Genomic DNA, 25,287 nt, shown 5'->3' on the forward strand with positions numbered 1-25,287 from the left:
ACTGTCATTCTTTTGGTGAGCGATGTGTTATAACTGAAGGTAATCTGCTGTCGGTGTCTCCAGTGGAGTAACCATTCTAACCATAAACTATGATGCCTCCACTGCAACTTAGTGCCTGAAAGTAAGACATTCTAGCTTTCGTTTGCTGTGTTCAGGTGCCATCAGTTAACACAAACACTTATCCCACACAGATGCTCACTCACTTAGTTAATCTAGAGAAAGCACATTAAATAAAGCTGCAACTGTGTTGTATTCTCTCCTGTTGTGAGTTTCAACTACATATAATCCAAGATGTGAATAAGGCCAAAGGAAGTGTAAGCATTAAAACAAAGACACGGACCTGATGCTTCTTGAGCAGGATGTTGGCGTTGGTCAGGTCTTTGACGTCCTCGTCGCCGCTCTGCAGCTGCTGCTGCAGCCCGCCGAGCCACTTCTTCATATCGGTCAGGCTCTGGTCGAAAAGCTCCGAGCGGTTGGCGTCGAACAGCAGCCGGGCTTTCTCCTGGGTGGTGGACTCCAGCTTGTCCCAGAGCTCGTGGAGTTTGGCCAGACGCTCCGTCACGATGGGCTCGAACTCAGGCTTGGACTCCATGAGCTCGTGGCCCTCCTGTGTCCAGGGAAACACAGAGCGAAGAAAACAATAGATATCATTATATGTCAAATTTATAGCAGAAAGTTTGTTTTTCAGTATTTGTTATGAGGATCCATCTAATTTTCTCCTTCTTATGAAACGCTGAAACATATTTGATCTTGAACTCGGGGGTGTAAACATGAATTTATCCTCTTAAATGATTTGGGATGATTAGCTCCCCTGCCAGATGGTATGAATAAATTCTTCACTAAGATTTGTGTTTAGATGTTAGCTGGCAAAAAAAACTATTGTTTACATTTCCCAAAACTGCTCTGTATTCACCGAGACGAGCCTTCTTTCCGGCAAGAATTTGATCAAACTCCCGACCTCATTATGGAAGCAATAGACGCTCTCACTTCCTTTTCACCTTAAGACCTAATGAGGGATTTATCATCAAGGAGTTAACCCTGCATTAAATCCGTTATTGTCAAAGGCTAATGTGAAGAAAATGGGACGCTCTTTAGACAGTTTGTTATTAAAGGAGACCTATTGTGCTTTTCCCTTTTTTTCCTTCTCTTCAGTGTTTTAAAAACGTTCTTGTGCGTGTGAAAGATCCTGAAAGTTAAAAAGGTCAAGTTCCACACCAACTGAAGCTCCTCTCTCACACAGAAAAAACAGCTCCTCGAACGCCTCATTATTAGTCCCACCTTCGACCCTGTGACCTCACACTATGTCATCATGTTACACATCTGCATGATTTCTGCCCAGCAGTTAGTTTGGCATATAAAAATGGATTAAGCACAGTTGCTCTGTTGTTGTTAGCGGTGCTGGGTCAGGCGTGTGGGAGTTGCCCAATCAGATGAGACTGGGAATTCAGGAGGGGGGGCCTTAAAGAGACAGGAGCTAAAAAAGAGCATATGAACGAAAGCAGTAACGAAAAATAAGATTGAGAACCTGAATTTGAGCATAATGTGTCTCCTTTGAAACACTTCTATACCCCTTACTCACATATAAAAACAGAGCGTTACCAACCTGGTCCACTTTGTTGAGCCAGTCCTTGTTGGAGGCCAGCTCGGCCATGAAGGCCTGATGTTTCAGCCATTTGCTGTGGAGGTTCCTGGCTTCGTCGTACGACGTGTCCTGAGCCGTCAGCATCTTCTCGTTGATCCACAGAGTCAGCTGAAGCGCAAAGAGAGAGGGAACATAAGGGATTAGCTAAGAAAAGATTCAAATCAACAACAAAGACTAAGAAGCACACAGGGTTACGAAACTTGGGAAAGTCATGGAAACATCAGCATTTTAAAATTTGTGCAGAGGTGACTTTGTTTGAGCGGGATTTACGCCTTTATCTTCAACAAACAGAGCATTCGCCAATTAGCCAAATGGGACCCCTATCCCAAATAGGGATGATATAAACGTAATCAAAGGAAGCCTCATCGAGTACCTCTACTGTGTCACAGTAAACAAAGCCGGGTGCGTTTGGCAAATTGTCTCCAATAATCAAGCGATAAAAAGAGGAAAACACACTGTGATGTCATGTCTCAGCGAGGGGACAATTAAACTAATAATTCATGTACAAATGGATGTCACCAAGCGGTAACGTGAACAGTAAACTGACGGTGAACTCACATCCTGAGTGTTCTGCAGGAAGTGCTGCAGGTCCCGGTTGTCTCTGAGCTTTTCTGACACCTCCCGGGCTCTTCTTTTATTCTTGTCGTTCCTGAAGGTGAAACACAAAATTTTTTTTTTGAAAAAAACACATTAGAAATCTGTGTGTGTGTGTGTGTGTGTTAGCGTGTCTTCCTCCCTCCACTTCATTCAACACCTCTCGCTGTGACATAACAGGACGTATCGGCGAACGACAGCGAGAGAACACACACAGCAAAAATACCTGCCACGGTAACCCAAAACAGTCATCCGTTTCTCTGCTGCGCCGTGAAGAATAGCTCTCACTTAAAGATCAATATCCATTATTGCGGGCGCCTGTCTACCAAGCCGGATTGTGGGAGGTAATGGGAAAAGCTCCCCTTGCCCTCTTTACTGCCTCTTGTTGACATTAATGATACAGTGATAAGAAAGCTGTTCCACTGCTGAGTCGGTTAAAACTCTGAAGATAAATGAGATGGACTGTGAAGATGTTTTTTTCTACATCAGACCGGGACCCGAGTGCTATTCATCAAACTGCTAAGAGTGAATTTTCTGCACTCGAGTGATGATAAAAGTAAAAAAGATCCAGAAGTCTTTAAAGGTGGAGAAGAGTGGAAATACTGTGTGGCTGCAATACAGGAACAGACGAGTACTATTATCTATTGCTGCCTGTTTGCAAAGTGAGTTGTGTTGTTGCTTGTAATTCACATATGAAGGATTTATGTACTCAAGAGTACACCAATCTTGACTTTGTGATCATTTTTTTGCGTTGTTTGTATCTTAATAGATCTGTTCACATGTGTTCTTGTGCGTTTTTACTTTTATGTCTGGTTTGATGCAGCATTTCCCGCAAACGGAGACAATTTTCTCCCATGGGAGACAATGAAAGTAACCGAAAACCTTAATGTGTTCGCTTAAACAATACGTAGAATTCAGAGCAGAGTAGTTTTAGGCTGTAACACCACAAAAAAACAACATATATTTTCTTTTCCTTTCCCAGAAGATGAGTTTAAATCTAATGTTTATCGACACAATCCTCATCATTTTCTAAAACATTGCTTACTGACCTCTCCCTGATCGAGTCCATTTTGTCCTGAACTTTCCCGGCGTACAGGTTTTTGCCGTCCACCAGCCGCTGTCCGCCCTGCAGGGTGCCGTCGATCTTGTCCTGGTTGGCCTCCATGGTGCTCATGAAGTCCTCGTGCTTCTTGAGAGCCTGCTCCGCTCCGGCCAACGTGTCGGGCTTGTCTATGTGGGCCAAGGTGTACTCCTGCGACGGAGCGGAGACAACATGAACACGGAGGACAAAGAAGGGACACACGCAAACCAGCTGACAAACATGCGGTGTGGTAACTGACCACGCTGCATTCTTCCATACCGCATTCTTTTAAATACCTGCAGCATCACTAACCCCGTCATTAAAGAGGCTGATGACTCTTTCTCTTAAAGACAGACAAGTTATGATCCAAAGTAGGTTCAGTACCTGGTTGTTGAGGATGGTCGCCACGGCCTTGGCATCCCTCATGAACTGCTGGAAGCCCAGACCCTGGTCCAGGAAGGTCTTGCGGCTGTCCCACATCTTCTGCAGTTCGTACCACCCGCGGTCGAGTCCCTTCAGCCTCTGCTCCAGCTGCTGGTACTGAGGATCGTCCTCCTGACCCTGGGTGACCTGGACACCGGTGTCCCTCACGCGGAGATAGTCCTCCTCGTGGTTGTTTATGTCTTCCCGTACAGCATCGTGAAGGCTGAGCTGCTCCTCGGCCTCCGGCAGCGTGGCGGGCACTTCCTCCGACGCCACAGCCTTCTGGGACTTAAACAGCCAGGACTGGAAGTCATCCATGTCTTGAAGGAAGGTCTGCAACTTGCTCACCTCGCCCAAAGAGTCCTCTCTGTCTTTCAGGGTCTTCCTTAGCGTGTCCCAGGCGTCGTCCAGCTCTCTTCTGTGGGCCAGGATATCATCGGCATTCTCCGGGTGGTCCTCGGCCAGCTGGTCGGCCTCCTTCCTCAGGAAGGTGAGCTTGGTGTCGATGGCGGCCAGATCTCTCTCCATGCCGAACAGCTTCCTCTGGATGGTCATGACGGCTGCCAGGTCATTGCCCAGGTCCTGCGTGGACTCGATCACCCTCGTTTTGTCTCTGATCCAGGAATCTGTCTCGTCACACTCCAGCCCGTAATTGTGCAGGCTGACGGCAGAATCCACTTTCTTCTTCTTGTCTTCCACCATGGCCTTAAAGGCCTCCCACCTGAAAGAGAATTATTTATTAAGAGTTTAAATCACTTTCACGTCATCTTAGGGGAATGAGGTTTCTGAAGTCCTGACATTTTCTAGAAAGAATCGTGTAAAGTCACACACCTCATTATAGGAAAAATAATACTTTCCTTGTTCATTTGTCATAAATTTAAGTAAATATATTCAATTTATGTATTATGCATAGTTTGGAAACTTTATTCTCCATATGTGATCAATTGTCTGTTTCCCTGTAGACAAATTTCACTTCATTACTGCCTGTCCAGCTGACCTGCTGTGCACTGAATAGAAGAAGAGTACACGAGTTTCCATTCTACCTATAATTACTCCTAAATAACTTCTTTTCAGGAAACTTCTTGGAAGTTATTAGGAAATCATAGACCTGTGTATTAAAGCTTTTTATATATTCATATACTTCAGGAAAAGAGAAAAGAACACAACTGTGAATCTTTTTGGTTATCTCTTTCAGATATAACGCTGAATGATTAATGAGAAATGTTGATGCACAAAAAAACACTAAAAATTCGTGGCACATTCAAGAAATAGAAAATATATTCAAAGCACCTCTTATTCAGTCGCGTCTGACATTCTTTGACCTCTTTGGTGCGAGGGTGTCTGCTGTCCTCAAGCTGTTTCACAGCTTTGTTGACGTCATCGACTCTCGACTGCATATTTCCCATTTCTTGGGCTAAAATGCTCAACCTGAAAGCAAGAAAAAAAAAAAAAAAACAGGACAGTGCACATGATGCATTAACACATGGAAACCTGAACTGGAAAATTTAATGATACTCAGAAAACGACTGCATAATAACACTTTTTTTTCCCGTGTACCTATTCTGTACTACTTCCAGATCCTCCAGCTTCTCCGGCACCTCCAAACCCACCAACCACGTCTCCTTCTGGCCCATCCAGAGCTCGCAGGCGTCCGTCTCACTGAAGATGGTGTACAGGGCCATCGCGTCATCCAGCTTCTTCTGTCTCAGGTCAGCCAGAGACATGAGCTCCATGTACAGGTCCTTGATGTCTTTCAGACGTCTTTGGATATCGGGGGTGTTCTGCAGCTCCTCTGGCAGCGCGTTGGCCTGTTTGGACAGCGCATCTATGGTGGCTCCGTTCTTGATCGCCTCGTTCTTCAGGTTGTTGTGCTTTTTCAGCAGCCGCTGGGTGGTGTACTCGTCGTGGCCCACGTCGTCGCTGCTCATCTGCCTCTTGGCGTCCAGCAGCCAGGCCTTGAGTTCATCAGCGTCGCCCTGAAACTGGAAGAACCTCTGCGTGTCCTGGAGGTTCTGTTTCCGAAACGAAGCCAGCTCCTCCAGCTGCTGCCACTGCCTCCGGATGTTGTCCATGCACTCTTGGACCTTCGGTGAGCCAAAGTGCTTGGCCTGGATCATCTTCTCTCCTTCGGCCAGGAGCGGTTCGAGGTTGGCGCGGCGGGCTCCGAGCTCGTCCTCGAAGGCGCTGTGCTTGCTCTGGAGCACCAGCACGCTCGTCAGGTCCTTGCCGTAATCCAGAGAGGAGAAGATGTGCTCCTTCTCTCGTATCCAGCTCTCCAGCTCCGCCACCTCCCACAGGAAGTTCCAGAAGAGGCGGGACTGTTCCAAGCGAGCCCTTTGCTGGTCCGCCAGGGCGCAGACCTCCTGGTAGCACAAGTTCAGGTGCTGCACCCTGTCGCGGATCACCTGGGGGTCACAAGGCTTGTAGGCTGGGGGGAAACACATCAAAATATAAATGAGCTCATTTCAGTTTCTCTACTTGCTTAATTTTTCTCGGGATTACTAATTACACATAATAATTACGCAAATAATCGATCAGAGGACATGTAAATAAGACCCGAACATTGCACATGTTGATAACTTTAAGTATTTTTGGACTACTATCATTTATACTTGGTGCTACAGACACTAGCAGCTGCTCAAAAAGTACTGAACTTCAGCACGGCCCTGGTAGGAGCCACCATGAGCCCTCCACTTACTGTCTCCATTGGCGAACTTGAGAGCAGCAGCACTGGCGTTCTGAACTCTCTCTGCCTGCAGAGCGATGTCGTTCTCTAACAGCTCATGTTTCTGTAACAGGTCTTCCACTTCCAGCAAGTGTTTCCCGATGTCAGGAGACAGAAGACGGGCCTAAAGAGAGGGGGCCATCAGTTTAGTGTGTACAGAATAAATGTCATTAGCCGGCGAACGTGGCCTGCTGTGCTGTACCTTCATGTCATCCGTCCAGCTGATGATGTACAGCATCTCCTGGAAGATCCTCTGCAGGGTCAGGTTCTTATCCAGACGCGCCCTACGGGCCTTCAGCAGCTCCTGCAGGTAGTCCCACAGGCGCAGGACGTTGTCTTTCCGCACGTCGATCCGTTTGGCGTCGTGGTATCGCTCGGACTCCAGCTCCCTCGAGATGTCCACCAAGGCCTGGACGCGTTCCTCGTACGCGGCGATGTCCGTCTCAATGGCATCGTGCTTCTTCTTCGCTGCCTCCACTGCCGGCAGGTCGTAACCAAAGTTATCCTGAAGGGAGGCAAGCAGAAAGCAGAAATGAGATCAAGGTATTTCTCAAGAGACACCTACAGGACAAATACCAGATAATGACATCATAGCTTCCACAGCGATTTACCTGAGCGACTAGTCTCTGGTTCTCCTGCAGCCAGGTCTCCCTCATGGCAGCCTTCCTGTCGAATCTTCTCGCCATCTGTTCCAGCTTCTCCTGTCGGATCAGCTCGTCTCGCAGGACACGCTCCCGCTCGTGCTCCGCCCTCTCCAGACGCTCCCAGGCCTGCACGCAGACGACGAGACGGATTATGAGGGATGTTTTGTTATTCTGCTAGTTTTGAGGGCTGCGGTAGCAATATGATCCCGTCCACAAAGACTTTCGAGGTCAACTACAGAATCTTGCTCATCCGTTAGTAACTGTTGTTATCGTTCGTTATTTCCAGATATTCTATAGACCAAATGATTTAATAATTATATGATTTGCAGATTAACTGATTATTAATTGAAGAATGGTTCTCACCCTGTTGATATCTGCGACCAGGGCTCCCTCTTTAGGCGTGTAGACTCTCTGGTTGTTGGCCCTCATACGACTCTGGATGGTGAACAGCAGCACCTCGAGGTTTCCCTTCTCCTGGAACCTGAATGGGAACACACACGAGTCGAGATGTACATTTACTACATTTTAAAAATATTTAGTTTTGTTTATTGAGTCTAGTATTCTGGTTTGTTTGTAATTGTAACTCTGATACTTAAAACTACTTTTTGCTGATTATGTGCATAATTTCTAAAGTAGGTTGTGTCTTTATCCGCTTAAATATTAAAAATGCGCCAGTATAATGAAAGCATATCAGTATAAATACAGATACAGAGTGCAGTGTAATGGGAGGGCGTCTTGGCTCTACTCACTTGGGCGGCTTCTCTACAGTGCGGTAGGTGTTGAAGGCCTGAAGCTGCTGCTGAACTCCGGTCAGAGAGTTGGCCAGTTTCCGGTTGTTCAGCACGATGATGGTCTGCTCGATCCACTTCAGCAGGTCTGAAGACAGCGTCTCGTACTTATCAATCATCTTCTCTGTCTCGATGGCGTGATCCAGAACCTGATCCAGAAGAGGGAGGTCAAAGGCGCTTAGAGAAGCCACTTAAACACGAGTACATACTGTGTGTCGGCGCCATCTTTCGGCCTCACCTTTCCGACTCTCTTGCCCTCGACGGCGAGCTGCTTCATCTTCGAGAAGTAGTGGTAAAATGCCACGACGTATGTGATGATGGACTTCTCATCTGGGTTCTCTGTGTACACATCTACGGAACAAAAACGACACACGAGTCAGTCACAGCCAAATCCAGAGACGTCTCTGGGCCCGAGGTGTTTTTTTTCCACCAGGCTTAAAGCTCATAAACATTTAGTTCTGCATGAAGGCACGGCCCTCCATCAGTCACTCGCCTTCTGGGTCTAACAGTTTGGTCACGCCAAGCTTCTGCTCCGCTACGTTAAAGGCGCTCTGGAGGTTGTGGGTCGGGTTGGACCTCTTCAGACTTTTAAATTCCACCAGATCCGGCCTGAGAGAGGAAGACGGAGAGAGCGAGAGCGCCAAAGAGAGAGGCGACAGCGAGACGGCGAAAGAGAACGAGGAGGAGAGACACTGAGCAGATGGGTTCCTTTTATGCGTGTTTACATTTCAAAGCTGGTGAGAGTGGTTTTGGCCATTCATCTCTCCTTACCGGTGTTTGTGTATGAGAGCGTTGAAGGCCATGCCGTCCTTCCAGCTGGTGGTGAAGTTAGTGATGCTGACATTGGGATACCTGCGGGAAAAAAAAACAGCCAGGGGGAGGTCACTGACCGAGGAGCTCCTGTTTTAAATCAATGCCTGCAATCTGCTCGTCAACACAAGTATTACCAACCACATATTTCTTTGAGTTCACGCCTGAGCAGATGACGTGTTTTACCCAGAAGAGGAGCATTTTGTTGTTATTTGCTGACGATGTAGTCTTTAATCTTGTGGTATGAAATTTAGAGTTATGGCAGGATCTATGGCCTACACTGAGGGGAACTCTGCTGATTCCTTTTCTTGACAAGGGTAGGAATAGTAAATCGATACCTTTTTCATGTCTGTATGGTAAACTCGCCAGCCAGGAGCCTGTTAGCTTAAGTTAGCTTAGCAAATTTGCAGCTTCTGCTGGCAGCTGGTTATGTTGGTTTAGCTTAAACACTGGAAACAGATGGAAACAGGAAGCCAGGCTCCGTCCAAAGGCAACAAAGTTCTCCGTCAAGCACCTCTGAATCTCATGAATTAAAAGAATACTTCGTGATTTTAAGAAATATACAGATTATTTTCCTTTTATATTTAATATATAAATATTTGAGTGGTATCCATGTTTGAATTTATGTCCCAGCAAAAAAGAAAATTGCCAAAAATATCAAATATATCCTGCATTGATATATTGTAAACTGTTATGGTTAAAATAGAAACACACCTTGACTTTGCAGCACATTTAATTGAATTGATTATCAGTAAGAAAGTAGAAACTAAACTTATTTTTGACCATAAAAACGTGAATAATAAAAAGTAGAAATTCATTGAATTTATAGGGCATTCTTCTCAGGAACAAGATATCAAATATGCTTAACACATTAAATTGAACAGGATTGTAAACAGGAATGAAGAAAATCCAAACTATATAAGCTCCGGGCATAAAATAAAATATTTAAAAGCAGTTTCACAGGTGAGCTTTGAATGACACTCAAAATATATTTTTCACCCCTACAAGATTTACAGCTGTGCAGATGATTGGACAATTATCTGAATTCCCGAAAGGATGTTCACAACAGCTTGGCGATGCCAAAAGGTCCCGCATCCCGCTTACCCCGCAGTTTTCATCTGACACCACAGTAGAAGAGCGTCCTTGGCGGAGCGCGTCTCCTTCTGGTCCGCCTGGCCCGTTTCCACGATAATATCCTGGATCTGATGAGGAACAACAAGCACAGCTGGATGGTAAATAATGGAACTGAACTAATGACTGTGAGGTTTGCAATCAAACAAGTAGAACTCACAGCAGAGGAGAACACAAAAGCTATCTGATAATGACATGTTATTAACACGGAACATTTATAGCAGAGTGGCATGAACACCCCTTTTGAAATACATAATACATTAAAGCTGGCAGCAACATGAGGAATTAGTGTGAAACAAAAGTAATCTAAAGAGATAGATCATCGATGTTATTGAACCCGACTGGGTTTTGCACAAATCTAAACCTGTGGTCCAGTTGCTAGAAGGAAGGGTGGTGATTATTGAAGTTCTTATTTTCCCACACGGTGGGCCAGTAATTAGAGCAGCGATGTGATCTGAGAGACGGGCCCTGAGAGAGGGCTAAATTTAGCCGGCTTTGGTTCTCCTTGGTTTACGCAGACTGAAAAGGCGCAGACAGGATCGAGTCAACTCCTTTCTTTCCCGTTTCTTTTTCCCTCTCTCTCTTCCCTTCTTTTGAAAAGTCTGAATAATGCAGGAGGCCATATTGTTTGAACTAACGTGTCTAAAAATAACAGTGTTGCTGTCAAATTAAAAATAAATATATACCCCCCCCCCCCCTACAAGAAGATAAAAAAGAGTCAAACAGACACAGTTTTCTGATGTTCTGGATGTGCTTCTAACAGCGGATGATAACGGCCGGAACCTGAAGGCAGCACATTCGAGGAAAGAGAGAAAAACATCCCGAGGCTGCCCAGCTGAAGCTGTTTGTCTGCGCTGCATGCACACACTGCCAAGTAAGACTAAAATGGGTAATAATGTACTCTGATTAGTTTATGGGAGTTAAATCCTGATAGCATACATCTTCACGCACTCGAAATCACACTAAAGCCACTTAGTTGAAACAATTTTCAGCTAATTGACGACCTAAGTGGACACAAAAGCTGGATTTTGCAGTCAGAGCATCCAAATATAAAATTAGATTTACATTGTTTGTTTTATTTTGAATATTAACTGGCGTTTTATTGACTATTAATCTATTTCCTATTATCAGCCTGCTGTGAGTGGTGATCATGCTGATATTCAATATAACAAAAGGGTCAAACAGACTGTCAAAATCGGTGGATGAAGAAAACCAATATGAGCTCTCAGGTTTCTCTCTGAGGTCTTAGTTCACCTGGAAGCGAAGGATGATGGTCCAGATGAGGCCGAGGATGAGGCGGTGGTTGCCGTCGACGATGTCGTGGGACCCCATGTTCTCCAGGTGGACCCTCTGCTCTTTGAGGAACTGCAGAGCCTTGTCCACGTTCTCCAAACAGTGGATACGCATTCGGCCTTTGGTGGGTTTCGGCTGGATGTCGGGAACAGAAGGAAAAGAGTCGAAACACAGAAAGTTATAAGGGCAGGCGGGGACCACAGGAGACAGAGAGGGGTACTGGACTGAATACAAAAAAGGAGAGAAAAGCATAAAAAACTGTCAGGTTTGACTTTCTCACCAGCCGTTCACCCGACAGCACCTCCAGCAGTTTGATGAGCATGCGTCCGTCCCGCAGGTCCAGGTAGAGGTCGGAGATGCGACAGCCGACCCGGGACAGGATCGAGTTGACCCATTTAGTAAAGGTCTTCTTCTGGACGGCCTCGCGCTCATCTGATGGGAGCACAAAGCGAAGGGAGGACATGAGCACCGCGTGGGAGGACGAAACTTCGCATCGACAGAGCAGCAACCAACTGGAGCGGCTGGAGATTAACCGTCCTGCTCAAGGGCACTTCGGATGGATGGAGGAAATCTCATTAAAGCCTCGGTGCAGAGCTAAGCTGCCTGGACATGGTTATTGATGTTAGCTTTTCTCTGCAGCGAACGTGCACTCAGAAATGATTGTTCGGCTCCGCTAATTTAATCCAGCCCGCTCCAGTAACAGAATTCCGAAACTTCGCCTCAGCTCTGCCTCGAAGAAATATGATCCACATGACTATGGACCAACGATGAGGTAGCGGGCCACTGGGCACGGACATGTTAAAAGACCCCCCCCAATCCCACCTGCTGTACATAGGTGGCTGATATTTTGCAGGTAACGACACTCCTCTGCATATGAAATCTATCAACACAATCTACAAACTACATCGTGGGAAACCATCAAAGGAAACATCAGATGCAAGCTCTGTTGAAGATGTATTCTGCTGTTCTGATTTGCCAGCGTCAGTGTTTATTAATGAAGTACCACTGTAGCCTCTGTGTGCCGTGTAGGCGTAATTTGAAGGAGGAAACACAACGGCAACGAGTCACGGATTGATTTGGTTGACCCGATATTAAAAAGACTCCAGATCCACAACTTGAAATTCAGTTAGCAAATTGAGTGATTACTCGTTACCAGTGCCGCTCTGCCGGCAAAGACCGCCTCACTGTCAATTTGTCGCTGTGGTGGCAAAAAAGGGTTTGTGAAAATGAGAGCCACTCCTAGAAAATGTCCACCAGTTCATCTATTTCATTATGGCTGTGTTTTAATTTATTCATCTTCTACAGAGGAACCATCGCTTTAAACGTTCAAATACTTCTTGGATTTCTTTTGGATAAAATGGAGTAGTTTCCACCTTTTCCAAATCGCCCCCTCATGAATAACCAATAAATACGTTTTTACTTTGGATCCACAGCAGCAACGCTTCACCTGCACTCTTTACAGCCCGCTTTATTCTTTCGACACAGGTCTTCTTGCTCAATTTTTAAAAGCTCATGGGAGTTGGACCTGTGCAGGGAGCGGTCATGTAAACATTCACCCGCTAACGACCTCGCAAGATACGGATAACTCGATCATCAATCCTAATCCGGCAATATTTGGCACCTCACCCGAGAAACTCTCCAGATGTTTGGCTCTGTTCTATTTGTTTGTTCGGTTTTTCAGCTCAGGTATGTGTGGGCGGGCTGTGGGTGAGAATGTGGGCTCTGTTAGTTGGGCAGTCGGGTTCGGTTTCTCTAGAGGTTTTGAAGCGGTGAGTAATCACAACAAGAGGGGTCACTACTACTACTTACATGTGACATGATAACTTCAGGATTTTAATGCATATTTGATAGAAACCACCGCAAAACGACACTTCCCTGAGGAAAAGCCTTACTTAAGCTTGGTCTCCTCATCGTCCTTGCGGAGAACCAAAGCGGTACTGCTGCACAAAAAACACAAACATGGTCTCTGCGTGCGTGCGCGCAGCACACATGCCCAAATTTACTCGACTGCAGTTTCATAGCTCAGAGCTGCAGAGAGCAAGGGCATCGGACTCGGAGATGTTTTTGGGGAGGATGAGCGGCTGCCCACGTGGTGACACATCGCTCACACTTGAAAAAAAAAATCACGTCTGAACGCGCGGCAGATGTGCCTCCCACTCAGCAGAGCAAAAAATAAGACTAATTTAGATGCGACCGTATGTTCTGCGTGACCCAATGTTCTATAACTCTGCTTGTTTTGGTTGTGGACGCACTTCACGGGGAATGTGAACGGTGGGGGGAGAGTCGACGTGGGCGTGTGTTTGTAACTGGAGGTTGTATCTGCATTTGTTCAGCATAGAAAATACACCAAATCTACCTGTATGACTCCGACCCTGATATGCACTGATCAGGGACGCTTACAGTTGCAGTCAAACTCAAATTCTAGCCACGTCTTTTTTAGAAATTGCGCCTTTAGGAAACAGACGGGAGTGGCTTTATGTGGTGCTTCTTTATCAGGCTTTCCAACAAAAACTATCAACTTTTTTTTTCATCAGTCGCGCCTCCTTTTCACACTGAACTTGCCAAAAAGTAGGTTCAGACACGATGCTGCACACAAACGGAACGAGCTCATTGGAACGCGTATTTTAGGCACAGCTTCTTTAAGTTTATCAGGTCAGCCACCAGTGATGACTTTCTCCTCGCCAACACGTGACGCCCCCCCACCTCGGGCCGCCTCGTACGGGTCGCCCTGTTTGTTCCCGAACCCCCGAAAGACGACTGCTAAACTACGGAGTGCAAAGGACTGCATCCTTAATGACTGCGTGTAATAAATGATTCAGGCCCCGAGGCTGTGGAGAACAAGCAAGGAGCAGCTAAAGAGCAGCAACAGAGGGGGGAAAAAAGGAAAAGAAAGAAGAGAGCGGTGGAGGGAAGAAGTTAAAGATATCGGATTAAAGGTTAAAAAGGAGAAGATAAAAGAGAGCGAGACGCGGGAGGAGACGGACAGGAGCAAAGGTAACCCAGGGAGGAGATAAAGCAGGAGAGAGTGACTGAGATGCAGGCATTCAGGTTTCATCTACAGAGACCCGGCCAGGGAAACTAGAACAAGATACCTACAGTATCTCCCCTACTGCTGAAAAAATGACCCAGAAAAGGCATCAATACAGCTCCAGCCTCATTCCCGGCGCCATCAAAGAGGAGAAACCAGGAGTTATTGTATGTAAAACACATGGCGCGGCACAGCACAGTAAATAAATTATGCCTCATTCTGCTCCCCTCAGCAGAACAACGGCACGCACCACTCCAACACATCCACGCGGACAACGGCGGCATGAAAAAGTAATGCCAATTAAAGACGTGCAAGTAACTCAACGTTCCGACAGGGGGGTCGGCGCGTGGATTCGTCGCGAGCCGTCCCGTCGTTTTCTGTTATAAAAGCATCCACGCGTGCGACTATTTGGGTGGCCCCGCCTCCAGAGGATTACACATTGGAGGCAGTAGGGGGGACAATTAGAGCTCGGTTATCCCGTATCAGCTCACATCAGGAGACCTTGAGAGGGGACGCGGTGCACATCGACGCTCCTGGCCATTTTGGAGGCATGGGATGACAGAGGGGGAGGAGGAGGAGGAGGAGGAGGAGGAAGGAGGATTGTTTGCTCGCATGCATCCTTCTGAGCCGACTCTGGATGAGTAGTTCAACGAGCTCAATATGACAACGAGTATGCTCGCTGCTGAACAACACGGCCCTCAGCAAGCATCGGGAAACTAAGTTCTGTTTAACCCCAAAATTATAGCAGAGATTGAATGTCCTAAAAATGTACTTTAATAGGACTAACATGACACAGAGACAATATCTCAAAAACAAGTTACAAGACAATACATAAGCACTGTACAACAACATCAGAAAGACGGACAACAACAATAAGATTTCAAAACATTAAAACACTGCGACGTTAACGACAAGTTTTCAAGCGCTTGCTTTTGTGCGTGAAGGATGCACGATTGGGTTGATTTGGGCACAATTTCATCTTCAAATTGATGGATGCACGCTTCCTACTGCACGGAGACAGAAAAACAGCAAAATAGAAACTGCCCACAACAACGTGCTCTGTGGATCCTCTTGAGTAACTGGGTCATGATTTTTTTTAGAAAGAGACGTTACTGTTCACCGCCTTCTAGTTCCATTATAATCTCTACGACCAAACCAATCTAGACGGATAAAGAGTATAATTAAGGATGTTTAATTTTAGGGTGAACTGTCCCTTTAACCGTTTGGATCAAAGTTGGTGTACCAGCAGGTTTAGCTGAAAGACAGTCTTGACTTTTCGAGACATTGAGCTACACCTCATAAATAGAAAAGCAGCTGTAACAGTTCATCAGATGGGCTGACCTCAATTTAACAGTATGTTTAATGTTAGCTTGTACTTAATGGCGCTGCAGCAGAAGCTGTCGGTGTCATGCCGTAAGTGCAGCAAGTCACATGACAGCCTCCAACTTCTATCACTTCCTGACAGTTTTTTCCACACTGACTGACTGACTGACTGACTGACTGACTGGACGGCAGCAGCAGCAGCAGCAGCAGCAGCAGCATCTTGTCACTGCTTTGGACCAACTTCCTGCACACGCATCGTTACAAGACGTACTAAACATTCCTCTGTTTCACATGCTTTTACTCTGTAATCTCTCATCCACTCTTTGAAAGCCCCCATGACTTATTCATGCTGATGGCTTTTCCCTGTATAGAGCCTGATCCGTTTTTTTTTTATTCCCCCAACAGTCAGCTCTTTACTGGATGTGACCCGGTAGTCCTACAGTGCATTGATACATGCCTGAGTCATGGCAGAGCCAGCGCTACCTGTCCCTGCCGCCATGACACCATGTCGTTATAAACGGATCTGTCCAGGAGGGAAGATGAAACAACTCCTCTGTTGGCTCACACATGAAAACTTGTCTCCTCAAGACATGTTTTAGGTCTACAGCGTAGTCAGCAGGATAAAGTGTTGTGTCATAGGCTGCGCACTATATTGAAATTTCTACAACTTTCATATTTGAGGTTGGAGGGGATGGTAGTGGAGGTAAGCTGTGTTTCAAATTTTGTAGGCGTAACACCGCTGGATGTTATTTAGGAGACCGTGGGCCGTGGGACATCTCGTGCTGTGTTTGTGACGACAAAAAGTGAAAAAAAAATCTATTCCGACCCCTAACCAAGTGTTTTAAGATGAAATTGAGAATCAAACCTAAACATTCATATAGTTTCAAAATATCACCAACAATTAGCATGGCAGTTGGGTTGCAGTGTGAGTCTGAGCTTTTTGCCAAATGTTTCTTGATGCTGTAGAAAGAAAAACAGACTCGCGTTTAGTCATAACGATTAAAGGGAAACTCCACAAAAGTCTGGTTTTGAGGTCTCGGGGAGTACGACTGCAAAATGTGAAAGAAAAGTTGTGCATAGGCCTTTTTGGAGGAGATTAAAGGAGATTGCAGACTGGCAACACCTATCATTCAGTGGACTAAACAGTGGGTGAACAAATAGAGTCGAACAAAAGTGGCTTGGGGGTGTGGCGGCGCTGCACTGTGTTCATAATGCTCACGCAAAGTTCACCACAGGCTCGGACGCATGTGTCTCCCAAATGCAATAACCAGCAGAAAAATCCCTCATGTCAAGTCGGTTTTCTACTTAAGTCATATTTAAAACAGATCGTACCAGAATTCACTCTTTAAACAGTCTATTGTGTATCCAACAATGCCGCTAGAGTGCAGCCTGAATCACTGCAGTCCTCTTTTAAATGTAGGTGCACAAGGAGCACAAGAACTGCAAAAGGTTGACAAAGAGCTCATATTCACAATAATTTGAGGGTCAAACTCACGGGAGAGACTGTAATTTTAAACAGTACACAGGGAAGATTAAAGGCTGAGAGAGTTCAGGTGGAAGGTGTGCAGACAGAGCTGAGTAAAACTAAAAGGTCAAAGGTCAACGTGTCACAAAAAACAACTAGACAAGAAGCAGAAAAACAGCAGCAGAATCGCCCATCCTAAGAAAGACATAAGAAAAAGGATGAATGGTTGAAATCAATAAATGCAACGCAAAACGGCTTGTTTTCCTTCTCTTTATCTATTTATTCCTTATGCTTTTATGCTATTGCTGTTCTGTCCAACTTGATTCTGGCGACCAGATCTCCCTAACAGCGGCTGAATAAAAAGTTAATAACATTGTCGTGACGTGCAGCCGGTGGATCGATACGCTTGTCTCCGAGCGGGCCCCTCTTCAAAAGTTTGCCGCTTCACGTATCAGTTGGCTCTTCGGAATCCGTCGATACTTGAAATCAAGCAGGGGCAGAGGGAGAAAAAAAAAAAAAAGAAAAAAGCATCTTTCCCTCTCTGTTCCTGCATCGTCTCCTCCATTTTCTTCCTCTTCTCGCTAATGCACTCCTGTCATCAGGGGAGTTGGATAGCACAGTGCAAGCTAACAGAAATCCACAGTGACGGCAAACCCTGCTCGTAAAACCTTAATAACGCGGGCAGGGGAAAGTTAAACCGCCAGAGAAGAATGATTATTTTTTAACACCGCCGACGCAGTTATTCAGGAAAAGAAAGGAGGTTAGGATCAAAACGAGGGAGTAGTCTGCCATTCGGAACAGTTTGTGAAGGGTAAGGGCCATGTGGAGAAAAAGGTGACGAGGGAAATGCACGAATATACTTGTTATTTTCAAAGAGAAAGGAGAACGAGAAGGGTGCACGCATGTAACACTACCTGGCAATGAACGGCTTTGGAGGGAAAAAAAAGCATCACAACCTTTTTAGGAGTTGGCCCTATGAATTATTCAAAGGCAAGTCAGTGAACAATTGGGGCACAGCCACGGCTTCCTGAAAATAAATAAATTACTACCATATACGTTTTAATACAAAAAAGGGCCGCGGCTATAAAAGCTCAGATTTTTTTTTTTTTTTCCCCTCCAGCTCTCACATCGAGATGACAAACTAACCTCACACTTGCTCACATCACAGCCCAACCTCCCTGCGCTCCCGTCCTGGCCTGAACACAAACACAAGTTGAGGGAAAGGGAGGGGCGTGATTGGAAAAGTGTTATCTCTCCCATCTGTGAGGCCGGGCCGAGCCGGCCGGTGCGAGGGATTTACAAAACTCCCCCTCGGACACAGCACAGGTGCACAAACACACGCAGCTCTCTCCCATCAGGACCCCAGGTTACCTTGCAACTGCCTGAAGCGTCCGTCCAGGATGGAGTTGAAGCAGATGTTGGAGGTGCTGTAACTCAGCCAGCGCGCCCGCTTCATACTTTTAGCCGAGGAGGAAGAGGAGGAGGAGAGGAGGGCGGGGGGCGGATGAGGGTGAGGGTGAGAAGGTCGCTGACGTCTGGGGGTGCAGGAGGAGGACGAGGAGGAGGACGAGGAGAAGGGGGAGAGTCCCACGGGCGCCACGGAGAGCGGGATGTGCAGGACGGTGCCGTTCCTCTCCGGGTGGTGTTCAGGCTCCTGCTGCTTCCCGCTGCCGCCGCTGCTGCTGCTGCTTCCCCTCGCCAACTTCCTGCTTTCGGGTCTCTGGGCCCGGTTGACCGCCGGGGTGCTCTTGCTCCGGCTGCTGCTCATGCCTACCCGAGCGGGGGCCTCTTTTTCTGCCAGGGCATAGGTGCGGCTCGCAGCCTCCTTGGTCCCTCCGCCGCTGCTCCGGATGGCCGTGGTCTCCCTGCTGCTGGCCTTCAGGCTGATCTTGACCTCTCTGAGCCGGGGCTGGCTTATAGGGGCCGCACGCAGCAGGCACGGGCTGCTCATCTTGACCCCCGAACGACAACAACAACAACAACAACACGCAGCCCTGGAGCCGACAGAGGAGCTTGGCACTCCACGTCTCTCCTCTTCTCTGTCTCTTGGCTCTCTGTCCTCCTTTCCAGATCCCTCTTGTGCTCCCTCCCTCCCTCTCTCCCTCCCTCCCTCCCTCTCCTTCTTCCTTTCTCACTCTCTCCTCACCGCTGCCGTGACGATGCTATGCCTCCACTCTCAGGCGGCACAAGGGCTCAGGCAGAGTGAATTCTCTCGCCCCATCCATGCATACAATATGTTTCAATACGTCCACGTGCCCACGCGACTCCCTCTCCCTCCACGCTCCCACACAGTCGTGACATCGCTGGATGTGAGGTGTATGTATGGCACAGTTGTGGTTTCTCTTTCAGTAAGCCAACATGCAATCTTTTAAGGAAAGAGTCTTTTTTTTTTTTTTTTTTAAATTGTCTTATGTAAGGAGCGGCGTAAATGGCGAGAGATCCAGCGTGTTATGTATGAGCTGAGAAGGCACGCTGGGTGGATATTTCTGAGTTCACAAGCTGTAAATCAGCAGTGGGTGTCATTCAGAGCTTTTCTCAACTCCTGCCTCTCTCTCTCTCTCTTCACTTCCCTCCCTCTCTGTACCACTCTCTCTCTCTCTCTCTCTCTGACAGGAAACACTGATTGCATTACAGAAACATCAGTGCGGCAGCAGCAGCACTCCAACACAATATCACCAACACCCACACAGAAGCCTTGATCACTTAAAGAGACAGAAAGAGACAGCAAGGAAAGCGACGAGAGCACTAGCCGCCAAACTGTCCGCCTTCAAACCTCAGATTTGAAACAGTTCGGCCAGCCAGGTGTTCAACCGGACATCGAAAACTGAAATGTTTGTTCCGGTGTAGACCGACGGAAATGTGTGCGTGGCATCGAGTGCTAACGGCTGGCATCGACTGCTCGGATCAGACAGTTCTTGATTCTAACTTGTAATCCTTAATTCATTCACTCATCCATTTTTCACACTTGTAATGACTTTTTCATAAATGCCATTCAGGGTATTTGCATTCTGTAAATGGCCATCTAGTTACATCAAGGCACTGACATGAATAGGAAATGGTACTGAAGTCTGATCTGATCCGGAACCATTTCACGTGGCGAGGCGGCGGGATCCGCGACATCACGTGATCCAACTTGCCAGGTTTGAGCTAGGCCCTGGTGGCAGAACTGCAGTGGCTCAAGAGAAGCTATGTTTGTCTGAAAACCACAGTAGCTGCTTCTAAAGAGGCACAGAAGCTGCTATAGCATTGGTTATATCAGAGCAGCCCACAAGTGGCGTCCGTCCAATCTGGTGCAGTCAGCCAGAGAGTGTTTGCAAGAGAGTAGCCTGTGTCGGTCAATGCTCGGAGGCGGCACAAGCACTCACGTCCAAAAGCACCTCTTTGGACACATACCATGAAATCCTGGATAATAAAGCTGCCGATCTTCTACAGCATGTCTTTGTTATCGTCAAAAACATTTGAAAACAATATGTAAGTCCCTGACTGTGTCCGGTTCTCATTCCTTGGCCAAATGGCTCCGACTGAAAAGAAAAATGTCCAAATAGCTCGCAAATATTATGTCATTTTTAAAATAGGCTCAGTAATTATCTCAAACAGTTGGGTACTGTTGTCTGTTGGAGTAATATGTGTTTTCGTTGGGGGACTGTCTTCAGTGGAGGATTAATACACACTTGGTGCTCTTGTGAGTATTTACAGCAGCCGGGATGTGACTCAAAATAAACTACAGCATGTAGCATGTAGCATGTCACTCAGTGCAACAGTGCGGCTCATTGAGGCCTTTTTCAATACTTTCAGGACAGCAATGGAGCTCCACGCGCCACAGAGAAATAAAGATATATCTGGTTTTGGTGACACAGGCACCACTTATTGGTGTTTTCATGATTTGTTAACAGGGAAATGTACAATATCACCAGAATTATCCTGTCAGGTTTATTGAAAGTTTGCTTAATCGCACCTTTTTTGTTATATAGGCAATGTTCCTGTAGCTGCTGGTGTTTAGACATTTATCATGAGCAAACTCTAGCATCTTTTGCTAAATCAGAAAAGGACTCCGCAAAGCTATCCAAATAAAAGTCACATTTTAGTATCTACAGAGCAACAGCAGGCAAATATAGCCATACAAGTACCGAAGTTGTCATATGATAACCTGGTGCTACCCAGAAGTCCCTCCTCCACGGAGCTGAACTCATGTCGTCCCACCTTGAGGCTGACCTCTCTTGTGTCTGCGGCTTTACAGAAATGAGCACGGTGTGACCATCCGCTCCCCTTTTGTGTTCCGCCTCCTTCTACCACGGAGACGCTGCTATTTTAAAACCCCGAGCAGCCACCCCGCAGGTGTGTCACAGCCACCAGCTAAGCCAGAAATGCCAGGGATCTGTGCTATGAGAGGGCAGGGCAGCTGTCCAGATCGGTCAGACGCTGGTCATTCTGGGAATGCGCAAGTGATCCCAGTTACTTGCAGAGGGTGTGGAGCGGTGTCGGGGCTCAGCTGCTGGGGGTGAGGGTGTGTGTGAAGCGTGCACACACAAACACACACACACACACACACACACACACACACACACACACACACACACACACAACAACATCTGCACAGCTCTAGCTGAGAGCTTCGGAGTCAGATAATGAATCACCTGCTGGGTGATTTTGTGGTTTCATTGATTAAATCTAAGTGAAGGTCGGTGACACATTTGAGCTCGTCCAAACCTGCCAAAGTTGAGCTGACACCCATTATAGCTCATCCGCTCTGCCCTTTTTTTTAAAGAGACACTGTCATCTCAGAGATCCGTCACATGAATGCCTCGGAGAGGACACAGCCTGTTTGCTATGCAAACACTCACCTGCGAGGGCCTTGATGCGCGAACGCTCAAACAGCCGGGCAGAGCTGTTGTCATTGTCTAGCTCCTCGTCGGGGAGGTCGAAGCGGGTGTTGATGTGGCTGTACTGCTGCGTGATCTCCGCATTGTCAAAGTCTGTGGTGGAAGTCATGGCGGTAGCCAGCGTGGCGGGCGGGCGAGGGGACGGCAGGCGGCGTCCTCAGGTGGTCTGGATGTGTGGAGAAATGAGCAGAGGGGACGAAATGACAGGATGGACCTCTGATACTGGAGCTAGTCTGAAACAGAGGGGGACAGACAGACAATAGAGGTGTTAATATGATTGATTATGAGGATTAACTGGGCTTCAGCACCTATTAATGATAAAAGTACATCATAAATCATAACAGCGGGGGGGCAAAGAGGTTTAAAGTCTCCAAGCAAAAATTGTGTTTTTCCACTTTGTTGCATCACTTGGATGTTTGACCTTCGCCGAGCAGATTGATGAATGTGCAGAGTTTGACACGAGGAGGCAGTTTCTCCGAGCTCAGTCTGAGGGAAAAGTTGCGGATGGAAGCTCGGGTGAAGTTTTTTTGTAGTCAAGCAAAAAAAAAAACTGTGGAGCCTCACAGCAAAACAGCGTTGCAGCATTCTGCTAAACAGCTGAAGCAGGTGGCACGAGAAAGTAATTTTGAAAAGGAATCTATTTGAGACAGGTACACTCTCACACTGCTTTCACATTGGCCCTGTGATCATCTCCATTTTGTGTGTGTGTGAGTGTCACTCTGCTCGGCTGCCTGCAGTGTGTCGGAGTCCTCTTTGTGTGGAATGGCGGGTTGAAGGGTAACCGCTCAGATAGCTCTATCTGGGTGCAGCATAGCTCTCTTATCGTGCTTCACAGGGGGGAGGGCAACCCCTCTGTACTGCAGAACATGACGAAGACGCCTCCTTTTGAATGATGCCGCTCGCGTAGTTTGAACTGTAAGTGTGTGTGTGTGTGTTTGAAGGGTTTCTGTTGGCGCGTATTTGTGAGGAAAAGTGTGTGAGGCGAGGCCGGGAACTTGTGTCGATACTGCTGCAGACAAGAAACAAGACCAAATATTTTTAATATCAGAGATTTGGGTGATGATTTATAAAATCAAATCATAGATAAGGCAAATATTATTCTTATGATCTACTCTTTATTTTAAGTACATGTCCTTAATTACCGTACTTACAAGGAGTATTTTGATTTAATGCTTCTGCGTCTTCTCCACTACAGTTCAGTGGGTAAGTTAATGTAGTGGAACAGAAATAAAAAGCAACGTAAAATGGAAAATCGTAAGTGCGGGGGACCATAAAGTACAGTACATATACTTAGTTAATTCCATCACTGCTGTCACGACTTCATAATGTGACCACGGAGGCCGTTTCTCCAGCGAAATCCAGAGAAGAGGCCCCTCAGTGATGCACAATGATGGCATCCTACAGGTCTCCAGTATCAGCCGTCTGCAGGCGGCTGTTATCAGTCCGGGGATGCTCCACCCACCACCGGGGATTCCCTTATCACCTCACACACGACCTGGACCAGGACGGCTGCACAACAACGCGGCACAAAAAAAAACCTCCTTACACGGCAAACAAACCCCTTATCCACAAACTGTCAGCTGTTTACAAAACCTGTAAGGCTGAAATCGCGTCGGCCGCCGAACACGAACCGCAGCAAATTAAGTTTGTGAGCTGAGCTGAGACTTATTCTCACTGATTCTGCGTGAGGTGAGGGCAAGCTGCGGCGGCCCAGTGACAGAAAGTTCACCGCCTGCCACTTTAAGTGTGTGCCTGTCAATAGCATGGGAGTCGTCCTTCTCGCGGCGCCCTTGGGCCCCCTGCTCACTCACAGCAGGTCACCCTGTCAGCTCTGAGTTCCTGCAATGCAGAACAAAAGTCTAAAAAATCCCAAATTAGATGCAGCCACTAATAAACCAAGGGTAGCAGAGCGCGACTGCAGCTGTGAGGTGTTTCTTACAGAGGCGCGATAACTCGAGTTTTGACCAAAGAGTGACTCATTTGGAGCGACGGCAGCTGAGCGCTCTAACAGAGGACTGTCAGGAATAATTGCTAAAAACTATGAGTTTCAGCCAGCAGCTGTTTTCATTGTCCACCTGTGTTTTGATGACTTTCACAACGACTCAACTAAAACGTTTTACATTCAGGGCTATCGTGTTTAATACTGGATTAGGTTTCGATAAACGATGAATTGAAGGAGACTGTTGGGCCTTGGCGGAGGTATGCTTTCTACTGAGTGTCATTCTAGTTTCGTGTCATAAGCGACTTAAGTTATTCATCTGTGATCTTAATTGGTGGCGATTCCGGCAACCGACCATCGGATTAGTCAACATATGACGTGTTTCGGCACTAGTTTAGATGCGTCTGAGGAGTTCAGCAAAGCGAACATGACTGACACATAAATAATGTAAGCGTAGGGTCGAGCGAGTACCATCGGCATAAAATGTGTCTATACCAGGACTCGGGATGAAGTTTATATAAAACCTCGATCCATGTATAGTTGTCCAACTCTTTGGATTAAAAACACTGATCCGGAGCTCAACTCTGAGGCTGTTCTGTCAATAGTTTTCTAATAAATATGAATGTGACGACTTCTGACCAACTTCTGGTTCATCCCACCCGCCTCCAATTTAATTCCCGCGTATTCCAGCAAAGATTCGGATACAGATAATCAAGATGGTTGAACTCGCTCATCTCTTTGTAAGAATATAAATCATATTATTTGGTGTTGCCATTGTGAGCTACTTGGCATATATTAAATGTGAAATTGATAGCCCTTTACTGATCAGACAAATAAAACACTTTGGCACCCGCCTTATATTTTTTTCTCTCGCCTGTAGTAGATAAAGCCCTCTCGCCTCACGGTCCACTGAATACATCATTTTTTTTCAATGGCTGCACATTGTGAACTGGTGAGTAAGGTGTGCTGGGTAATTTCTCAAAAAGTCGCAGAAAATGTCAAGAGGGGATGATTAAAATGTTGTCTGGAATTTCCAGAGATACTCGAGAGCTGCTTGACCTCAGACGAAAACAAAAGCCGATTACACTTCTTTTTATTAAAACTCACGTCGCATTACAATAATAATGAGACGGGAGCTCTGGTATCTGTGGACGCAGATGGTTAAAAGGTGTGAATGAGTTTTTTTCTCGTTGTTCCTGAAGTGTGGGGAAAAAAAAACAACTTCTATTTGATGATAACCTCCCCGCCGCTTGTGATTTTAATGACTGCACTCCGTGCTGTAAACAAATATGAACAATTTAAACACAAAATCAGCGCTGGAGATGAATTATAACGACTCTGAAAGCGGCTGTAGGTAAACTCCCCGCTGATGCACTCTGAGGAGGCAGGGAACACATTAGCCGGCCCAGGTCGTGAGCACATTATCTCTGTGGATGGAAGAGGATGAAACAAGAGATGGGTGTGGTCAAGTCGCGTAACCTACAGCGTGTGTGTGAAACTGAGAGGAGGCGCGTCTGTGGT

General features: G+C 46.6%; 1 protein-coding gene across 2 annotated transcripts in view; it reads right to left on the minus strand.

The window, feature by feature from the left end:
- Positions 1–25,287, minus strand: part of sptb (spectrin, beta, erythrocytic) — a 45,081-nt gene that overhangs the window by 17,383 nt on the left and 2,411 nt on the right. The window contains exons 2-20 of one of the 2 annotated variants that reach the window (XM_030392102.1): positions 21,789–22,060; positions 11,412–11,563; positions 11,093–11,266; positions 9,812–9,909; positions 8,669–8,749; positions 8,391–8,506; positions 8,136–8,248; positions 7,859–8,046; positions 7,473–7,590; positions 7,077–7,235; positions 6,668–6,970; positions 6,439–6,589; positions 5,298–6,168; positions 5,031–5,168; positions 3,702–4,461; positions 3,286–3,488; positions 2,201–2,291; positions 1,604–1,750; positions 341–607 (exon numbers count right to left, since the gene is read on the minus strand). In XM_030392102.1, coding sequence (XP_030247962.1) covers positions 341–607; positions 1,604–1,750; positions 2,201–2,291; positions 3,286–3,488; positions 3,702–4,461; positions 5,031–5,168; positions 5,298–6,168; positions 6,439–6,589; positions 6,668–6,970; positions 7,077–7,235; positions 7,473–7,590; positions 7,859–8,046; positions 8,136–8,248; positions 8,391–8,506; positions 8,669–8,749; positions 9,812–9,909; positions 11,093–11,266; positions 11,412–11,563; positions 21,789–21,936 — 4,278 coding nt within the window. In that variant the 5' untranslated portion in view covers positions 21,937–22,060. Of the gene's footprint in view, positions 1–340; positions 608–1,603; positions 1,751–2,200; positions 2,292–3,285; positions 3,489–3,701; positions 4,462–5,030; positions 5,169–5,297; positions 6,169–6,438; positions 6,590–6,667; positions 6,971–7,076; positions 7,236–7,472; positions 7,591–7,858; positions 8,047–8,135; positions 8,249–8,390; positions 8,507–8,668; positions 8,750–9,811; positions 9,910–11,092; positions 11,267–11,411; positions 11,564–18,318; positions 18,899–21,788; positions 22,061–25,287 lie in introns of those variants that run through there. The other variant, XM_030392101.1, reaches the window with a different exon arrangement.

The sequence above is a fragment of the Sparus aurata genome, chromosome 16 (genome assembly GCF_900880675.1).
Source record: "Sparus aurata chromosome 16, fSpaAur1.1, whole genome shotgun sequence".
Taxonomy (NCBI): Eukaryota; Metazoa; Chordata; class Actinopteri; order Spariformes; family Sparidae; genus Sparus; species Sparus aurata.